The 20792-nt window shown below is 28.0% G+C and overlaps 2 protein-coding genes across 2 annotated transcripts; one reads left to right on the top strand and one right to left on the bottom strand.

The window, feature by feature from the left end:
* Window positions 1-951: 951 nt before the first annotated feature.
* Window positions 952-5569, bottom strand: LOC126841401 (uncharacterized). Its single transcript, XM_050577864.1, has 11 exons — window positions 5431-5569; window positions 4670-4736; window positions 4443-4472; window positions 4303-4335; window positions 3864-3914; window positions 3113-3142; window positions 2999-3034; window positions 2545-2603; window positions 2035-2080; window positions 1724-1813; window positions 952-1352 (listed from the first exon to the last, which is right to left on the bottom strand). Exons 2-11 carry the CDS (start codon window positions 4728-4730, stop codon window positions 1108-1110), a joined length of 681 nt encoding a protein of 226 aa, XP_050433821.1. The 5' UTR covers window positions 4731-4736; window positions 5431-5569; the 3' UTR covers window positions 952-1107.
* A 2097-nt stretch (window positions 5570-7666) lies between these two features.
* On the top strand, window positions 7667-12009 carry LOC126841402 (uncharacterized). The gene is made up of 11 exons (XM_050577865.1): window positions 7667-7799; window positions 8631-8697; window positions 8896-8925; window positions 9011-9052; window positions 9577-9627; window positions 9702-9731; window positions 9824-9859; window positions 10349-10399; window positions 10864-10893; window positions 11187-11276; window positions 11615-12009. The coding sequence occupies exons 2-11, from the start codon at window positions 8637-8639 to the stop codon at window positions 11848-11850; spliced, it is 657 nt and encodes a 218-aa protein (XP_050433822.1). The 5' UTR covers window positions 7667-7799; window positions 8631-8636; the 3' UTR covers window positions 11851-12009.
* The last annotated feature ends 8783 nt before the right edge of the window (window positions 12010-20792 follow it).

Raw genomic sequence — 20792 nt, 5'->3', positions numbered from 1 at the left:
ATCATCGCTGGACCAGATTAAGATACGTGGAAATATTATATAATAATAACTTTAGAGTAATAATAAAATTAGGAGAAGTTAGGATAAATTAGTAACACACACACACGCACATTTATCTCACATAAAGAACATTATGTATGTACAATCCGTCCTAACATATTTCCATTCCATCTCTCTCTCTCTTCTCTTTTTTTATTATTACACTATCATTGTTGTTCTGCTAATTAATATAATTTTAATTTTTACACTATTAACAAAATAGGATTAATGGATACTAATTAATTAGTATTAATAAATCTAGTGATTGTTTATAATTGCAAAAAAAAAAACGTAGCATAACTATGTAAATTATTATAGTAATTAGTAATGAAGACAATTTAGTAAAAATTTCGTTTAGAAGTCTAATGATGTATGTTTTGTTGTGTTTTGTATTTTTATAGAGCACACGGGTTCGTATATTATATTTAAGTGTAATGGCAGTTTTTTTTAAATTTTAAGTTGTTACATTTAAAAACGTTATAGGTTGCGAGACACTTGTGTACACTAACAGAGAAATAAATAACGACAAGTAAATATGAACAATTGACAATTCCTTGGTTTTTTATCAAATTATTCAATTTTTGCTTGGTTTTCACCCAGCTGAGAGTGAAAAAATTTTTTTTTTTTAATTTTATTAACCTATATATATATATATATATATAATATAGTCTCTAAAACAATAAACTGCGTTGATAAATAGTATTTTATAGATAAGATAGCTAAATTAATTTAAATTCGATTCGGACATATTAATTTATGTTATTTGATAAAAAAAGTTGTGTGTTAATATAATTATTGTTGAGCCAAATGCCAGCCAAGAAAATACATTCATGAATTACTGTACGGTTGGCTACCATGTGTGGAGCCATTATAGTGTGAACCGGACATGGGGGTTCGCAAAAACATGTTTGAGACTAAAGGAAACATTGTATTTGAATAGAGAAAAGTCGTTTATTATGATTTATGAAGTAGATCAGATCTTATATCCGGTACATAAAGTGACATCGATACTATACTTTTGCATGTAAAGTTTTTACGTCGAAAACGTCTACAATTATGTAGGTTTCGTTATGATATCTCATTCGTAAGTTTGACATATTGATGAAAATCACGACCGTCTATTCTATAAAATCCGTCGTCAAACTTTCTGTAAATGGCAACATTGTCGAAAGCTCCAATAAGATGACAATCGCGGTTCTCGTCGACTATAACGCTATTGGTAAAATGTATGCGATATCTTGGGTCTGATGCAGTTTGCAACAACGCTAATAAATCACATGTCTGCTGTGAATTGAACCGAGTTACAAGTCCTCCTTTAACAAATTATTTTTGGGCATATTAATTATTTAGAAAAAGAGTTCTAAAAACATAATATAATGCTATGTACTCGGCAACGAATAGGCAGCAAGAAGGCGAGGCGACAGTGTGACCACTTTAATACAAATAAATACTTTTTTCTACAAGGTGTTAAACACTGCACAGTATAATCCTTATTATAGTATATTTTATAATTAATGCAATTTATATAGACTTAAATTAGATGTTTAAATCATTTAAATCAAAATCGATGGAAACTAAAACTTTGCCTTGCTCCACCTATACCACAACTGGTGCTGTATCACTAATACCGTCGCAAGTACAAATTATACATTACGGTAAAGGATTTTGTTCTAAAAATACTTACTTTCGACTCTGTGCAGTAAACGTTTCAGAGACGGGTAAGTTATACTTCTTCTAGTTATCCCCAAAACTACCAAACTCTTGTTACTAAAATCTGTAATTGTAAACATATGTTAATATAGTTATGATAACCATTTTTTTTTTTTTTGATAGAGCTCCGATGCGAAGCTGAGATTTTATTTAGAATGTGGTTTTTTTTAAGGAATTCATTATTATTTTTTATGCGTCTGGATCTATAATAACTGAACCGACCCTTTGCATAATCGTCTTCTACCATATACAGATTAGACTTCTTTTTAATAATTTTTATATTACCTATGCCCGCGGTATTAACCTCTTCGGTTCCTGTAAGATAGCTAAACTAAGAAATATTAAAATTAAACAATAAATTATATTTAAGAGCAATATAAGTATTTTTATGTATAATATTTTTATCTTTAACTCCGAAGACCTAGTCAAACAATGTCGATAAAATGTTTTTTATAATCAATTTGTCAATACTGTATAAAAAATAAACATTCAACGATTTGAGTACTTTCGTTTGACTTTAGGACTTGCGTTATAGTTTGAACAATGAACAATTATGGTTTTGTTGAATGTTGGATATCAAATCTAATAGTAAATAAACACCTAGGTCCCCTCAAGTTTTCCAATACTTTTCCCTCCGTGTTGTCTAGGTTTTAATTCTCGAGATTTATGTCATATAACATATTAGTGGAGATCTATATTGCAAGGGATCTAGGTAAGGTATTGTACCAATCTAACGTGTATTGAATTTATAATTTTTTCAGTGCACATTTTTACCATGTGTTCTGTTTTATTTACCAAGTCATATTTTGCTAATCTAATTCTGCCCTGCATGTGCATCTCGTTGTTTATCAACTCTGAAATTCCAAACAAAAAATATTATGAGTTAATTATATTCATATCATTTAATAGCCATTCCACTTATTGTGGCTATTGATCATGCGTTCTACCCTTCTTTAAATTAAAATAAACAGATAAACGTTCAAGTTTTTTTACAGCTTAATTTTAGTTATTATTACAATGTAGTAATACGTTTTATTATGTATATATTTTCAACAAATTTAATATATACGTCCTTACACGAATGGCTTATTTACCTCTAACGTAACTCAATTAAGAAATATTAGTTATAAAGTTAACCAGAAAATTAAGTAGGTACCAGCTAGGCGATACCTCTTTTTGAAAAAAAAATTTAGGGACTACTACATATTTAATAGTTAATATTTGTTGTATAATAAATAAAATCAATTACGTTGCAGATCGTTCGTGTCATTGTATTCTATGTTTTCTGAAATTTCGACAAATACATTTATTACTTAGTAAATATCAATAAAAAAAAATACTGTCTATATAATCGTATTATTACCTGGTGCAGCCAACATTAATGCCAACGACTCTAAAATTAATAAAAAATGATCAGCTAACAGGATTAGTTATTACTAGACATTATTATGGAGATGATAGGAACCTCGATACAGACATATATCTGATACAGTATCTTGTAGCTTTTTAAAAAAAAACAAAATACAGAAAACCGGTTCAAAATACAAAATCTGTAATGATTAATAATAATATTTTTTTTTTATTTACAAAATTTTTATATTTGGAAAAATTATATTATATGTTATATCAACACTTCGCAAACTTGACACCACGTTATCACCTATCGGCAATCTATTAAATTAACAAAAGTAAGGCTACTTAGTGTTAAGAAATATTGAAGTCTTAATATTTGCGGTATGGGTGCATAAGTAATAATTTATAAAATCTACACTCGTTATTTTTAATAGTGTTGTAAAACATTAGTAATAATTGTTGTACAACTAAGTCCTAACTAATAACAATAGTATACTAGTAATTTATTATTGTGCATGGACTGATGCCAAAAAGGCAAACCGACCAAGAATGATGGCTAGAAATAAGGAATGTCTTATGGCGCTTTCGTGTTATTACAAACTGATTCTTTAATCATTCTTTAATCTTTATCTCTGATCAGTTATCCAGGAATTATTGATATTCCTCCGTTTTCCTGTACCCTTCCGAATGTATAACAAAGGCACAACCAAACATACACAAGAGGCGTATGATTACTATAAATTAATAAACTATACACTTACTAATGGAACTATTTGAACATATTAAAGTTTCGACCACTTTGTCTACAGAATCTAGAAAAACACATACTTATAAATGGTGTATTGTATAGTAAAATAGAGATTATAGTGTATTATAGTCGTATAATGATGTAAATATGATAAAATAAAAGCCCGCAAAGGGAGATCGGTGAGGTTACAGGCTGTTTAAGAAATAAATATTAATATAAAACATTGAATAATACAATACTATAAATAAACCCAAATTAATATATATTCATTTTTTTTTAAACATTTTTTTCTGGATCTTTCACATTATCGAACGGTAAATCAATATGCTAAAATTATTTAAGGTTGCATTTCATAGAACAACGTGATACTTATAAAATCAAAGTATTACTCATCAGCATAAACGTTAGTAATACATTATTTTTCATTTTATCACATTTTTTAAATATTTTACCTCCGAATATTTGTATTGATTGGAATAAGAAGTCTGTAAGGAAAATGGTAAATAAAAAAAAAGTTAATATGTATTTAACAATTTTAAATTAAATTTTGTGGATAATAATACTATTATTGATATAATTATTGAGTACTGACTTGAAATGTATACTTGCTTCTTTAAGTCAGCTGTAAAAACAAATGAAAATTTTTTTTTTTGACATTCTTTGTAAGTAATGGATTTCTAAAATTATCAAAAAGTAATTAAAAAACAAAATCATCCTATAAAACATTTAAGTGACACAGTAGTGCACGAATATGTTTTATGTAGCACTAGACTGCGTTTTCTTAAAACTTTAAGAATGTCAAAAAATTGTAATGATTACTTTCGGTGACTGCCAAAACATTTACAATGAAAAATGATAAAAATAAACAATATAATTTCATTTTTATCTGAAAAAAATCAATTTTTATTAGATACGATTGCCAATTGATTATTTATTTATTTGACAACTATAAAGCTTAAGGACTAATAAAAAATTATTCGCAATAGCTAAAGATCATGGATTCCAAATAAAATTCTATGGAAAAAGTCTGAAAATACAATTTTCAAAACACAGTAGCCTATTAACCATTACCAATTCTTAGGCAGAAGTCACTGTTCCACTAAAGTTACTTGTTACTTATTAGTTATTACTAATAATATTACAAATAAGTATTACATTAAACAGCAAACGTTTTTTCTTTTTTATATTTTACCGCTAATTGATTAAAATCGCCATGTTAAAATAGTCTACAACTTTAGGCTATTATATAGTAATTACAATAATTAACAAAGGTTCTGATAAAATTCGTATTTAAAAAATCTCTTAAACGGGAAAATAATGAGTATAAACTGACATTTTGAAAAGACATTTTGAAGCAAATCTTTTGTAATGGAGATTGTCAATTTCTAGTAAACACATTAACTTTAGGAAAAAAATGTTTTATGTAAATTGTGCCCGCATATTTATTCGGACCGTCCATTCTGTCTTTTGGGCTTTATTAAAAAATAAAAATAATATAACAGTTTATAAATTATGGAAATAATAATTCATAAAACGATATTATAAAAGCGCTGACTAGTAGGTTTGGTGGTAAGACTTACTTAAAACGATTTAACTCTTGCGATGCAACGTTAGGCTTGTTAAACTAAGTTCTGACTTTTTGTATGTTATGTTATTTTGGTCTTGTCGGTGTACTTTATAATGCTCGTTATCGAGGAAAATTTTATAATAAATTCGCATGTTGATTTGTGCAATTTATGAGATGTTTGTTTTATAATATTTGGTTGCGTGTTAGCCACGTGGAGGCGCCGGCTCGTCGTTCCTTATAATACGGTTAAAACCTTGAGTCTACATATGTTCCTAATGGTAACTTCTGAGCGCAAATGCAAGAATACTGTAAATTGTTATAATTTGTCCATTGTCTGTTCTCGGTGCCCATCTAAACCGTGTAACTGCAAGTAGTTTACACCAAAAAAGTAACGTTGCATGTTTTAATCATATTTGTGTTGTCTTAACTGAAACTTGGTTAAATAATAATATTTGTAATATTGAATTAGGCATTTTGAATAATTATAAAATTCACAGATGTCATAGAGGACTCAAACTAGTTCCTCTCAAATTGGCGGTGTGGTACTCGTTGGCATGCGTTGTACACTTTTATCATTCATCATGTTCTTTTCCCTTTCAGGTGTTTTTGGCATAGGTTTGTCTCTTTTACTTATAATAAATTGAATTACTCAATTATTGGAGTTTACATTCCACCTCTAAGTCCTTATTTAATTTATGAACAAGTGCGCTTTTATACAATTAAATGGTAATCCCGTTTTGTGTTTTTTTTTTCATTAATTATTTTATGTATGATTATTGACCGTATTTTTGTTGGAAATTTATATTCAAACGCAATACGTCCATAAAAAAAATGTGTAAATTTAGGCATTCCTAAAATCTACAACATAATATCGCCGCCACGGTAGAACAATGACACAACTGCAATAATTACAATTTTACAGGACTCAGGAGAACCAAAAAACTAAATTATTTTCACTAAAATGTTATGGGATGTAATTTTAATGGAATGGGAATGCTTGGGAAATTATTACAACTACAGTTACGTCGTTTTTTCTACCTTAAGCGTTCGCTATATCTAAACACGTTGAAGCATTTAGTCCATTTTACCAAATTTTGCAATTGTGTCATTGTTCTACCGGGGCGGCAAGATGCGCTCACACAATTCATTCTTAATTTATGTATGAGTTACATTTAAAACAAACACATTCGAACACAACCGTATATTTTGGTAAACGTCGCCAAAACAATCGTGTTCAATTGACGTCCGAATTCAAAGTGGTCGCGAATTCGAATTTGAACTGTTCGTATGAACTTTTAGACTAATTAACAACTTGGATATAACCAATAGTCCAACTCATAAAATATAAGTAAATATGTTTTAGTTAATCTATTTCTAATAAATAGATTACCCTTTCAGAAGAATGGATTATGTCTTTTAGAAGGGCTTCAATCTGTATACTGGCATAGAGCCCACGATTTTTCTACTACGCCATTAGATACAACTTATAATTTTACCTAACATAGCTTGTATGAAAAATGTATGTATACCAAAAGCTTGAATATTTAAATACCCTAATCAATAAATTCTATAAAAAAAATCTACACATTATTTCACTGTTTGTTATGACACAAATATATATTTAGTTATAATGTCCAATACATGCAGATATAATCTAATCATATTTCAGCGAATAAATAATAATTAACTATTGTTATGATTTGTGTTAAATAAAAAAAAGATATAAAAAGAAACACTCTAAGGACTTGGGCGAGTATAAAGTAGCACACAAACAAATCAGTATGAGACAAGTGATAACTAGGAGAGATAGCTTGGCAAAAATTCCTTTATTCTTAGAAGTTTCTATTGATAGAATTTTACTATCAGTGTTTATAAATACTCCAGCCTATATAAAAAAATGAATTATATTGCAAAATTGTGTTTTGTTTTTTAATAACACATTTTTAAAACGATATTTTTGGTATGGCTAATTGGAAACAAAAACAAATCACAACTATAGTATATTAATAATATTCTACTGTATGAAAAAAAACAAGATAATGAACATGAATAAAATATCGAAATTAGGATTTAAAATGATTTAAATTTTATATTTATTTAATTATTTTGAATGACTCATAGATAGAACGTCTAGACTGCAGACCTCGATGTGCAATTATTTTAATAAAGTAAATATCAAACACAAACAATCAAACAAATATTATAAAACAAACATCTTATATATTGCACAGATCAGCACGTGTAGTATGTTTACATTTTAATCGAAACGATTATTATTTAACACATAGACAAGACCGAAAGAATATCACATTCAAAAAGTCAGAACTCAGTTCAACAAGCTAATCGAATTAGTTTCTTTCTCAAGAGTTAAAATCATTTTAAGTAAGTCTTTCCATCAAATCTACAAGTCAGCGTTTTTATTATATTGTTTATGAATTATCATTGCAAATATTTATAAACGGTTTTTTTAATTTTTTAATAAAGCCTAAAAGACAGTATCGACGGGCCGAATAAATTTGCGGGCAAAATTCACATTAAAAAAAAATGTCTTAAATTAATGTGTTTACTAGAAATTGACAATCTCCATTACAAAAGATTTGCTTGAGTTTAAACTGTTAGTTTAAACCCTTTTTTTTCCGTTTGAGAGATTTTTTGGATGCGAATTTTATCCGGATCATTGTTAATTATTGTAATTGCTATATATTAGCCTACAGCTGTAGACTATTATATCATAGCGATTTTTTACTCAATTAGTTGTAAAATATAAAAAAAAGGAAACAGTTTGTTGTTTAATGTATAAACGTATTTGTAATATTAATATGAATAACTAATAAGTAACAAGTAATTTTAGTCGAACAGTCTGACTACTGCCTAAGACTTGCTTAAATATGATGAACATAATATTTACAGCATATTTATAATATTATATAATAGTATCTTGTTGCCTATTTAACATATGAAAATTAAATTATCTCGGTAAATGACTTTTTGACTACTTAAGAATATATTAGAGCAAACATTAAAATTAATGGTTAAGAGGATACTGTGATTTTAAAATTCTGACTTTTTCTGCTTTTTCCATAAAAGTTTATTTGGAACCCATGATCATTGATTATTGTGGTTATTTATTATTAGTCTTTAAGGATCATAGTTGTCAAATAAATAAATAATCGATTGGTCATTGTGTCTAATATGAATTGATTTTTTTTCCAGATAAAAATGAAATTATATTGTTTATTTTTATCATTTTCCATTGTAAATGTTTTGGCAGTCACCGAAAGTAATCATTACAATTTTTCGACATACTTAAAGTTTTAAGAAAACGCAGTCTAGTGCTACATAAAACATTTTCGTGCACTACTGTTTCACTTATAAAATGTTTTATAGGATGATTTTGTTTTTTAATTACTTTTTAATAATTTTAGAAATCGATTACTTATAATGATTGTCTAAAATTTAATTCACTTTTTTTTTACAGCTGACTATAAGAAGCAAGTATACATTTCAAGTCAGTACCTATTTTTTTATATATTGTTATTCATCAAATATAATTTAAAACTGTTAAATACATTTGTTTACCATTTCGATTACAGACTACTTCTTCCAATCAATAGAATCAAAAGGGCAATTCGGAGGTAAAATATTAAAAAAAATTAAAAATAGAAATATAATGTATAATATACGTTTATTCTGCTGAGTGATACTTGTTGTTTTAGAAGAATCACGTTGTTATATAATATAGTACAGAGTAATAATTGCAAACTAGCTAATTATTTTTGAATACTTTTTAACCAAAAATAACGTTTATAATATTGTGTAATGTTACACTGTAAAGTATGGTATGTACTGATGGAACAGAGGGGAAATTGTATTTTAAAAAATATTTTTTCTATTTTTCTTTGTATTCGAGAAAATATGCCTTCTCAATATGGTATTTTTAAATGTTTGAGCACTATTTAGTTAAATTAAAAAAAAACTTAGTATGTAACTTATAGCTTTCTTTTTTACCACTTAAAATTATACATAATTTCCAATAGATTACCCTATTTAGCATACAATAATGTGAAAGATCCAAAAAACATGTATTAAATCAAATAATTAAATGTTAATAATATAATATATAATTTTGGTTAATTTTATAGTATTTTATTATTTCTAGATTTAGTGGACAAATCGGTCGAAGCTTTAATATGTTCAAATATGCCCATTAGTATGTGTGTAGTTGATAAATGTATAGTAAAGTAAGCCAATTGTGTTTGCTGATAATTTTTTTATTAATTTCAGCGTTTTTGGCATTAATGTTGGTTGCACCAGGTAATTACACGATTATATAGACAGTATTTTTTTTACAGATAGTTATACGATTGATATTTACTAAGTAATCAATGTATTTGTCGAAATTTCAGAAAACACAACAGACTATGACTCGGACTATCTACAAAGTAAGTAATTTTATTTATTTTACCACCAATAGTAATTATTATACGTTGTAGTCCATCAAATATCAATATTATAAAAAATAGAGATATCGCCTAGGTACACAATTTTTTGGTTAACTTTATGATATTAGTGTTTTTAATTCGTTACTATATCGATCTCAGTGTCGATAATTAGGGCAATTTTATGTAATAATTAAAATTATATACAGCCCTACTAATATATTCCTTAATTGAGTTTAGTTGGAGGTAAACAACCCATTCGTTTAAGGACATTAATATATTAAATTTGTTGAAAATATATACATAATAAAACGTAATACTATATTGTAATAACAACTAAACCTAAGCTGTAAAAAAACTTGAACGTTTATCTGATTATTTTAATTTAAAGAAGGGTAGGACGCATGATCATTATAGCTATAATAAGTGGAATAATTATGTAATGATATGAATAAAATTAACTCATAACATTTTTTGTGTTTTGAATTTCAGAATTGATAAACAACGAGAAACTAATACAGAACAGAATAAGATTGGACCATGGTAAACATGTGCACTGAATAAATTATAAATTCAATACACATTCGATTGGTACAATACCTTACCTAGATTCCTTGCAATTTAGATCTCCACTAATATGACATAAATCTCGAGAACTAAAACCTAGACAACACGAAAGGAAACGTATTGGAAAACTTGAGGGGACCTATGTATTTTTTTTACTATTAGATTTGATATCCAACATTCAACAAAACCATAATTGTTCATTGTTCAAACTATAACGCAAGTCCTAAAGTCAAACGAAAGTACCCAAATCGTTGAATGTTTATTGTTTATACATTATTGACAAATTGATTATAAAAAACATTTTTTCGACATTGATTGACTAGTCTTCGGAGTTATAGATAAAAATGTTATACATTACAAATACTTATATTGCTCTTAAATACATTTTATTGTTTAATTTAAATATTTCACTAGATTTAAATAGCTCACTTTTGTTGCAGGTAACGAAGTGCTTATTCCCGCAGGCATAGGTAATATAAAAACTATTAAAACCCTTATATAAAATCACTTTCCAAAAAAAATCCTTCGATGCGAAACTTTTCATTACACACAGACCTATAAGTGTTTTAAAAAAAAAATTATAATGGTGTAATTAGGTTTTTCTTGACCAAAATATACCAATTATAGATCAAGACACACAAAAAAAAATACATTTCTTAAAAAAAAAAAAATACACATTCTAAACAAAATCTCAGCTTCGCATCGGAGCTCTATCAAAAAAAAAAATGGTTATCATAACTATACCTACATTTTGTAATTACAGATTTTAGTAAAAAGAGTTTAGTAGCTTTGGGGATAACTAGAAGAAGTATAACTTACCCGTCTTTGAAACGTTTATTGCACAAAGTCGAAAGTAAGTATTTTTAAGAATAAAGCCCCGTGCCTTTGATGTATAATTTGTACTTGGGACGGTAATAGTTTCCATTGATTTTGATTTAAATGATTTAAACATCTAATTTAAGTCTATATAAAGTGCATTAATTATAAAATATACTATAATAAGGATTATACTGTGCAGTGTTTAACACCTTGTAGAAAAAAGTATTTATTTGTATTTAAAGTGGTCACACTGTCGCCTCGCCTTCTTGCTGCCCTATTCGTTGCCGAGTGCATGGCATAAGGCATTATATTATTATGATGTTACAACTCTTTTTCCAAATAATTAATAAGAGTAAAAATAATTTTTTGAAGGAGGACTTGTCACTCGGTTCAATTCACAGCAGACATGTGATTTAATAGCGTTGTTGAAAACTGGAACGGACCGCAGATATCGCATAAAGGAAGTGAGAGTCGAAGAAGATAGCGATTGTCGTCTTATTGAAATTTTCGACATTGTTTCCACTTACATAAAGTTTGACGACGGATTTTATAAAATAGCTGACCATACTCTAAATAAAATCAGCAAACTTACGAATGAGATATTATAACGAAACCTACCTAGTTGTAGACATTTATCGACATTTATCAACGCGAAAACTATGTATGTAAAATTATAGCGTCGATGTCACTTTGTCAGTTGATTTTCAGCGCGCACTTTATGTACTGGACGTTAGTTGTTTAATTTTATAAATCCTAATAAACAACTTTTCTCTAATCAAACACAATGTTATTTGCTTTGGCCTCAACATATTTATCGCGAACCCCTAAGTCCGGTTCACACTATAATAGCTCTAGACTTATTATGGTGGCGCTAAGTGTTGCAATACAATGCTTCTTATATGCTACTATATTGTGTCCAATTAACTCTGTCCATGAAAAAAAAATGTTCAACTGTTATTAATAGCAAGCTTGTTGTTTGAATGCGGGGAAAAAATTGACCTTTAACGTTTAATTTAGTTTTTATATCACAATATTTTATTGACAAACAATGGCTATTGTACATTTTTTAAAGTTATATTTGGAAAAAACACTTCAACGGACATAAGCCTAATTTTTTTTGAAACAAGACAAAATATTAAGGTTTCTAAGAAATTTCTATTGAGTAACCTGTCAAAAACAATTTTGCAATAACCAATCAATACACCAAACAAGCATGATCTAACGTTTGAAATTTTTTTTTCAGTATTCCGCATGACAACCAATAAATATACATTGTCGTTATAAACAACCGTTGTACACTTATACACTATTATTTTACATGTGTAATGCGCAACGATAGGCAATCTAAACGGTAAAAACAGACTCATTGCCGTTGTATAATAAGAAAATACATAATAATATAATTACAAGTGTATGTTTCTCTTGTACCTAGCTACTTAAGTTATTATTATATCGTTGTAAACACAACAACAAGCGCTTTGGTGTGTTTTTGTTGTATCCGTCCAGGGGGACGGAACTCGCCTAGTTTTATACAAACATAGACTTGACAAGTTGACCGGTTTGAGTATCATAATATTCAACACTCAAGAGCTCTAATATAGCTTGCCAGTCAACTTGTTAAACGACAAGTCACTTTCTGAAGTGTCCACCGAACAGAGTTCCAATATTGGTTTAAGTTTAACATCTCAACATTTTATTGTATATATATATGTGGTTGTGTTCTGATAAATATAACTAGTCTCCTAATAGCTAAATCAAAATCGACCTTGAGCCCTATACACAGGGAAAATAATAAGCTTGACATAAAACAAAAAATATATTTTAATCCGTCCAATAGACTTCTATTTAGGTCATTTTTTTATCAGACTTTCGCCACAACTCGGAGAACGATTATTGACTTTATATGTTTTACAGCTAGAATTACTTTACGCATTGTTTCACGTTTAAATTAATAGGCATATCGAAAACTGCCACAATTGCCTATCCTTACCCCTTAATACAACAACGCAGAAAATAACAATATAATATACCATACATATATGTATTATTAATACGTCGGTTGCGTAGCAAAATACAAAAGCATTAAACATAATATATATTAACAATATTGTTTTGTACAAGACACTACGAATGGCCATATCATGGTTCTTATATTATTATATTGCTTAACCGGATGTACACAATTTGTGAACAATAATTCTAAAACCGACGTGGTTGTTGCTTAATGTAGTGTTTGTGTTTGTACATACAGGGTGCGGACGGTTTGTCGCATTAAAATACAAATCCGGAAAAGGAAACATTAATTTAAACGCAATTAGCAGCAGCTACTCATCAACGATGCCACTCTGATGACGATTACAGTGGTCGGATTGCCCAAGTCCAACGACAGTCGACGGATTCGACTTTGAGGTTTGTGACGTCTTAGATGGTGTCTTAGATTTATCGCAATTGAATAAAAAAAATAGTTGTCAAATAAACGCCACTATGGGTGTGTAACGTCGTAAGTAATGATTTTCAAAAATCACATCCATTCGGAAACACGTGCGCTTTAATGGGCTCGGATAAGTGTAGAGAAATAAAAAATTTAGAAGGAGAAGTAGGCCAAAGTCGCCAGTCTTCATACTCAACACTTAGAATCAATACAAATCTCTTTTCTTCGTTTTATCTCCATTCTGCTAGACCTCTCCATTCGATATACATAACGATTTCTTCAAAATATCAACTCTAAGAAAACGGCCGAATTCCTTGTATAATAATTCCTTTATAATAATTTACCGCATAACTAAATAGACTGTCGTCGCTTAATAGAGAAAACACATTTTAAAATCAGCTGTTACAAAGACACATTTTTCATTAACAATATTAAAACTAAGTCTCCTCTCTTTCTCCGGCTAATAATTATACTCTAATGGCGATTGAAAACGGCACTATCTTTTTTCCTAAAAACGCATACTAATTAATACTTTATTTTAGAGAAAAAGCTATTTGTGATCTATTATTATTGTTGTTTTTTTATTATTATCTTTAATTAATAGGTAAGTTATATTTTTAATTATATAATATATATATATATATATATATATATTTTGTACATGGTCACTGCAATTAGTCGGTTACCTTCGTTTATATATATATAATTAAAAAAAAAAAACTATTAATTATCGCCTAAAAAAAGAAACAGCTAGGGAAGTCAATAGTTAAACTCGAAATTCAATCATACTTTGATAATGTTCTAATGATTTTTCCTACTCCTTAAAAAGTATTTTAGGTAACTATGTTACTTATATGGCCAGAGGTGTTATCTTCTTTGACAAAAAAAACATGTGTTCTATTTAATATTTTTAAACATTTAAAAAACAAATGATTTGTATAATATTTTTAACCTGTAATCAAAATAGTTTTCATTTAATCATAATTTTTAGGAATTGAAAAAAATATATAATTGCTATTTGGTAACTTAATTTATCAAAATTAATATTTTACTAATTTATTGCTTAGTGTGTTAGAAAAGAAATACATTTAATTTAGCTAGCGCTCTATAGATATTAAAGACATATTATTATCTATTAGATGTTTTAAAAATGTGCTTTTTTAGATGTATACTTGCTAACTTATTTTTCCCAAAATCTCGACAGCTTAATCTGTATGAGAAAAATTGTATAATATTAAATAAAATAAAATTGGCATTGAATGGTTGTTTTGCAAAAAAAATTGTCCAATACCTAACACTCATCCTGTGATGTCATCGGCTGCGGTTTCAGCATGACTAGGATGTATGCACAGAGAATAGTCACCAAAAATTTTCCTCGTTCCAAAGGGTTAATAATAACTTGAAATAATGAATATTATTTTAATTACTTCCGCACTTAGGCCATTAAAATATTATTGTTTTATTATATGATGAATGTTATTACGAAAACGTACAATAATTGTTTTGCTGTTTTACATTTTGTTGTTAAATTTCAAAAATTCTCATCAATTACATGTTATTTGAACAACACGAAATGGCTATATTTTGAAATGTTTATTAAACGTCATTATATGTTAATGTGTTCGTTATGTAGCAAAATGCAAAAAAAAAAAATATTAGTCTAGGGCCTAGGTAAAAATATCCAGAGGGAAATATGTCCAAGTACATTTTGAAATTTCAAAATCATTTTTAGATGAACTAATATCATAACAATATAATAATAGGGCTCAGTCTTTTCAATTTTTTTTTTCCAATAAATAAATTTATATTTAATATTGATAGTATTTTAAAATAATATAATATAATATTAGTATTATTATATTTATAAATATATTATAATATGTATCCTAATTCCTAATATATTTCCTTTATTCAACTATTATCCTTAACACTAACTTCACACACACTTCACTAACTAACACATCCTTAACTATTCTTTATACAATTTATGCAAATTTAGACGGTGTTAGAAGTTAAATAAAATAAAACGTGTTGTATTATTAGTCGTTTTATACAGCAATCAAATAACAATCGATTCAATTATATAATATACAGTATGTTTCACAAAGATTGGACAAATTAAATAACTTTTGTACATGCAGAAAGAAATAACTCTTGAACTGAACCATAACAATTTTTTCTCTTTACACAACTGAAATAATTGGACCATCCTGTGTAATCGAATATTTGTCTGACTTTTTGGTCTAAAATAAACCAAAAGGGCTTTTGTAGAGAAAATAAAAATAAAATAATAACATACACCTTGAAGCTTACCAATAAATATTAACCGGTAAATCGATATTGACATAGTCGAAATTTATTAAAAACTCTTCATTCTTAAATATTGCCTATACAAAACTCCTTGAAAACAGACCGCGTGCAATCCCATTAAGAGGTGAATACAAATCATGCTATATCTCAAAAATACTCGTCAGAACAAAAGTCATTTCATTTGTCCAACTTGCTTGCGGGACACCCTGTTTATACATTTTATTTTTAGCACATTTATTTGTATTGTATTCTTAATTATTGTTTCACTATCGTCCAATGTCCGGTTTCACAGTAGTAGCGATTGCAAACCATGGGAAATGTTTGTTTTACAATAAACGAGATTCGGTTGAAGAATAAAAACCCAGCGCAGACGGTTTTCCGAGTTTCATTCGTTGTCGGTCGTCGAGACGTATATAATATACATGTACATTTTTGTTTATCTAGTGTTTTACCCTTGAAAGGTAATCATCATATACAAACTCGGTCACGTCTCGTCGACGACTTTTATTTAGTATTGCAAAGACGTCGTCTCCATGGACCACAGCGAGAACCGGTAATTGAACGTTATTATATTGTTTTATATCTAGATATAATTGAATTCGAGTTAATCTGATATATATATATATATGTATATACTATGAAGTACATTGAGTACATCGCACACACACTGGTGTCATTTGTTTCACACTTAAGGCTACAGGATCATCAATGATATTTTACTCGTTAAATATTAATACCGGCACGTCCTAAGCGTTTGTATAATAATAGTTGCCAAAGTAAAACATTACACATTGATAATATAATATTATTATCAATTATTCCAAGGGCATCATTCATCGGTTATTATTTATCGATACACATAATAATTTTCAGTACGGAGCGCGCATTATGGATTTGTTACTACTGTTATAATATTTATAATAGTTAATACTCTATTAATTATTGTACTCGTACACAGTAATTAACTATATTTCCAATAATTACTATATTATTATCTGGATCCTCCATGCAAAATAGACTTGTTTAAATTTTTTTTTTTTTTATTAGCCTTTATTAAAAAATATGATGGCAGACTTGTTTAAATTGAATTTGTAAAAACAACATGTTGTCAAAATATGTGCATATTTTATATGGCGCTTTTTTATTTTACGATAAAAAAGGAGTGTCGAGAAAAAAATTAAAAATACCTTTTGAGACCATGAGCAAAATAATGGGGGGGGGGGACCAAAAAAATTTGAGCACATTCTTTTCACATGCAGTGTAATTTGACCCATGTAAGATTATGCGCGTTTAAAATAGAAATATATTATGGTAAAAATAGAAAATCACACACAACAATAGAATTTTAATTAATGAAGTATGATCGTCCTTCGTTTATTCGCAATTAAAACGATATTCTATTGAAATGTATTGTCATAATAACAATTATCACAAAAACTGCGTGGTAATATATACCACGCAAGAATATATATATATATATATACCGCGTAGGAATACCTATTTTCCAAAAATCAAAATTGCGAACGAAATACAATATCATACTTAAGCGTCCTTGCTAATAACAAGTATACAATATTGTGTTTTTGGTGGACAACAACAACAAAATTGAACAACCTAAAGAAATCGTTTTGAAAAAATATAGAAATCAAATTGCCAGACCGTGTAGGTTTACAATTATTATTATCATGCGGTTTTTTTTTTATTTTACTTATGACCACTTTGTGATTACATAAATATTTCCATAGACTCTTTTTTTACTTCCTCTGTGTTTCGCACACGAAAGCCAATTGTTTCCTGTTTTCTAAAAAAGTAACTTTTTTTTTATGTATCAAATTGAACAGATCTATCACGGTTGGTAAACACTAATGCTCATCATTCACAGACCGCGATGGTTTCTGCTCATCTTTAACACTAATAACTCTTGAGAAGTGAATAATCTCAACAAAACCGTTATTATATCATATTTTATATTATCTACATTTTGTCTACAGTTAAATGTGACGCAATAGTCGTTTACCGTAGGTACATTTTAACAATTCATTTTAGATGAAATTTGTTTTTAATAACTCATCTTCAGTAAATACTAATAATAATATTATTTATAATTCCATAAAATACAGAATTGATCATAGTGAATATGTATTTGTTTAAAACTAAAATAACAACAAAACTTACTAAGTATTATTTCCATGGTACAGTAAAAAAATAAAATTAAATTTAGCTAAGAAAAATGCTCAGCGTTTAAATCAATATCGTTTGGTACAAAAACTTGTACAAAAATAAAGAAAATAGAAAACTGGACCGGTTAAACCGAACAACACTGTAATAGATAATAACAATTTTATGTACTATCATTCGTATTTTTTATTATTATTCAATCACACACAAAAACATGTCGAATTTTAGAAAACAATTTTTCTTTACTTTTTACTTTTTATGGTTTACAGTTAATATAATTTAATTTCACTCGGTCGACAACCGGTTACCGTTTTTTTTTTCAATTTGACGTTCCGCCAACAGCCGAGCACAGTCTTACAAAGTCCTTAAGACATTTAAATAATAATTGTTTTACGATTGTACATTGAACATGGTATTATAATGTGTATAAAATAACGGTGTCGAGGATATAGAAACCCGTTTAGTTGGTGTACTAAAATACAACAAAAAAATAAATGTTCCTAGGTAAGTTACAAGTGCAGTACTGATACATTATAAAACCCAACCTATGTGTAATAATAATAACACCGGGTGATTATTTTAACGTCTTAAATTTGAAACACTTTTAAAATAAAGCGTACGCTCTAAATAAATTGTAATTTTGTATTGTTTTTATTTTAGGAAACAATTTTATTTATATCATAGTATAAAATGTTCGAATTTGTATCATTTTATTATTTTCTAAAGCTTTATCAACTTTTGAAACATACATCAATAAATATATATATGTACAAATTTAGTTCAATTTTTAAGTTTATAACCGTTTGCTAAAAAAATTGTATTTTCCGACCAGTAAAAATGTCCAGCAAATTATTCTTAATTAAAACAGTTAATAAAATACCATATACGTTACCGTTAAAGTTTCAAAAGTTGATAAAGCTCTAAAAAAATATTTAAAATCTTGTACACAGTAATATAGCGTAAACAAAAGTGTTTCCAAAGAGAAAAAATATCAATTATTTTAAGAGATAACTGGTGTTGGCTGTTAAAAGAACCACCCGATATAATCTAGAAGGTCGCCGAAACTGTAATTCACATCATAGTGTTTGTATTTTTTGTACAAAACTCATTTTGTATGAGCTTAATATAATATTAATTAACGAAAAAGTCTTAAGGACAAAATAAAAAAAATACACGTGTTTTTTCTCTAATATATAATTTAAATAATTTAAACAAATGTGTTTAAACATTATTAATTTACACAAAGCGTGTATTACAAAATTATAGTTGTATAATTTACAGGGGGTCGCAAAAATTCAAATTTTGTGTGAAGTGAGCGAAAAGCCGAGCAGCAGTGTGACCAGAGTCCCAAAACTACATTTCTCTGGTATATATTTTTTTGAATTTGTTTCACTTGTGATTTGACTTATCGGTTATAATATTAATATCACATTATTATGTGAAATTTAAATTTATCTATTGATCTCTCAGATATATATTATAATAAACTAGATTGCTAACTGTACATGTCACTAATAGAGAGGATTTGAAGCAGCCACTTTAAAATAATATATATTTATATGTATTTAAAGTGGCCACACTGTCGCTCGCCTTCTTGATTAGTTATCTTTAGCTCTATATATGTGTACTCTATGAGTTATGGTTGTGTTCACTTTTTTTTTACTGGAAGCAAAATGATATAGTATTAGGTATGTCTATATAACAATATGGAAATCGGTCGGTTAAATGTATTTTTTTTTTTTGAATAATTTGTTTTTATATACATAATTTTCTGTCAAGTTCGGTTGGATCAGTTTATACCGTTAGTGGGTTGTTTGGAAAATAATATGATTAAATCCGCATTACCTAATATTGAGCATTCATAATTCACATACACACCGTTTATTTTGTTTTTTCCACATCAATAGCTGCTGAGCTCGTTACATCATTATTATAGTGTGTTCCGATAACACGCAGTTTGGCAAATACAATACGCTATTATATAATAATTTATTTTTGTAGGACAACCGCATACTAATAATAATAATACCTAATCATATTATTATAATTACACAAACAATAATAATAACCAACGCTATTTATCGACATGGCACACAGCGTTGCTGTAATAACAGTATATACCTACTACCGTTTGTTGTATTTTACTAGAAGGAATATTAACCTGAACCAGAATGGTTGATAATGTAAAAAAAAATGTCCATGAAAATTGGTGAGTCAATTTGGACTTTTTTTTTTTTAATTCAACTAATTAATTAACGAACGCGATCAAATAAAAAAAAAGGCCAACTGAGAAATTTTCCATCATGAAATGTCAAAAATTAAAAATGTCTAGTTAAGAAATGTGTATAACTCAAAAAATGTTCAGTCAAGTAATGTTCCTTTTAATAGCCTGTGGTATATAATTATGGTCATAATTGAATAGTTTAAAATTTAAAAAAAAACCGTGCAAATTAATTATATTAATTAGGTACTTATACAAATGAATCAAAGTCCAGTACAACAATGGTTGTGTGTGAAATGGATGGGAAAACAAAATATAAATACAAATTGTACATTATAAATAACAACACTCTTTGTGTTAGTATTCCTATTTCCTATTAATAGTGTTTGTCGCATTCAAGGTCGGATGTT

The sequence above is a fragment of the Adelges cooleyi genome, unplaced genomic scaffold, assembly GCF_023614345.1.
Source record: "Adelges cooleyi isolate 19-005CV unplaced genomic scaffold, UGA_ACOO_1.1 ACOO_flye_CR_arks_rails_tigmint_CR_PRNA_381, whole genome shotgun sequence".
NCBI lineage: Eukaryota > Metazoa > Arthropoda > Insecta > Hemiptera > Adelgidae > Adelges > Adelges cooleyi.
The sequence above is the reverse complement of the archived record's forward strand: the minus strand, read 5'-3'. Positions and strand labels throughout refer to the sequence as shown.

Excerpts from the sequence above, each read along its gene's own strand:
- LOC126841402 (XM_050577865.1), top strand. The coding sequence starts at position 8,637 with ATGAAATTATATTGTTTATTTTTATCATTTTCCATTGTAAATGTTTTG. Across the intron at positions 8,926-9,010 it reads GAAGCAAGTATACATTTCAA|ACTACTTCTTCCAATCAATA; the intron begins GTCAGTACCTAT and ends TTTCGATTACAG. Across the intron at positions 10,400-10,863 it reads CAGAATAAGATTGGACCATG|GTAACGAAGTGCTTATTCCC; the intron begins GTAAACATGTGC and ends CTTTTGTTGCAG.
- LOC126841401 (XM_050577864.1), bottom strand. The coding sequence starts at position 4,730 with ATGAAATTATATTGTTTATTTTTATCATTTTTCATTGTAAATGTTTTG. Across the intron at positions 4,473-4,669 it reads TGTTTTGGCAGTCACCGAAA|CTGACTTAAAGAAGCAAGTA; the intron begins GTAATCATTACA and ends TTGTTTTTACAG. Across the intron at positions 2,604-2,998 it reads TGACACGAACGATCTGCAAC|AGTTGATAAACAACGAGATG; the intron begins GTAATTGATTTT and ends TTGGAATTTCAG.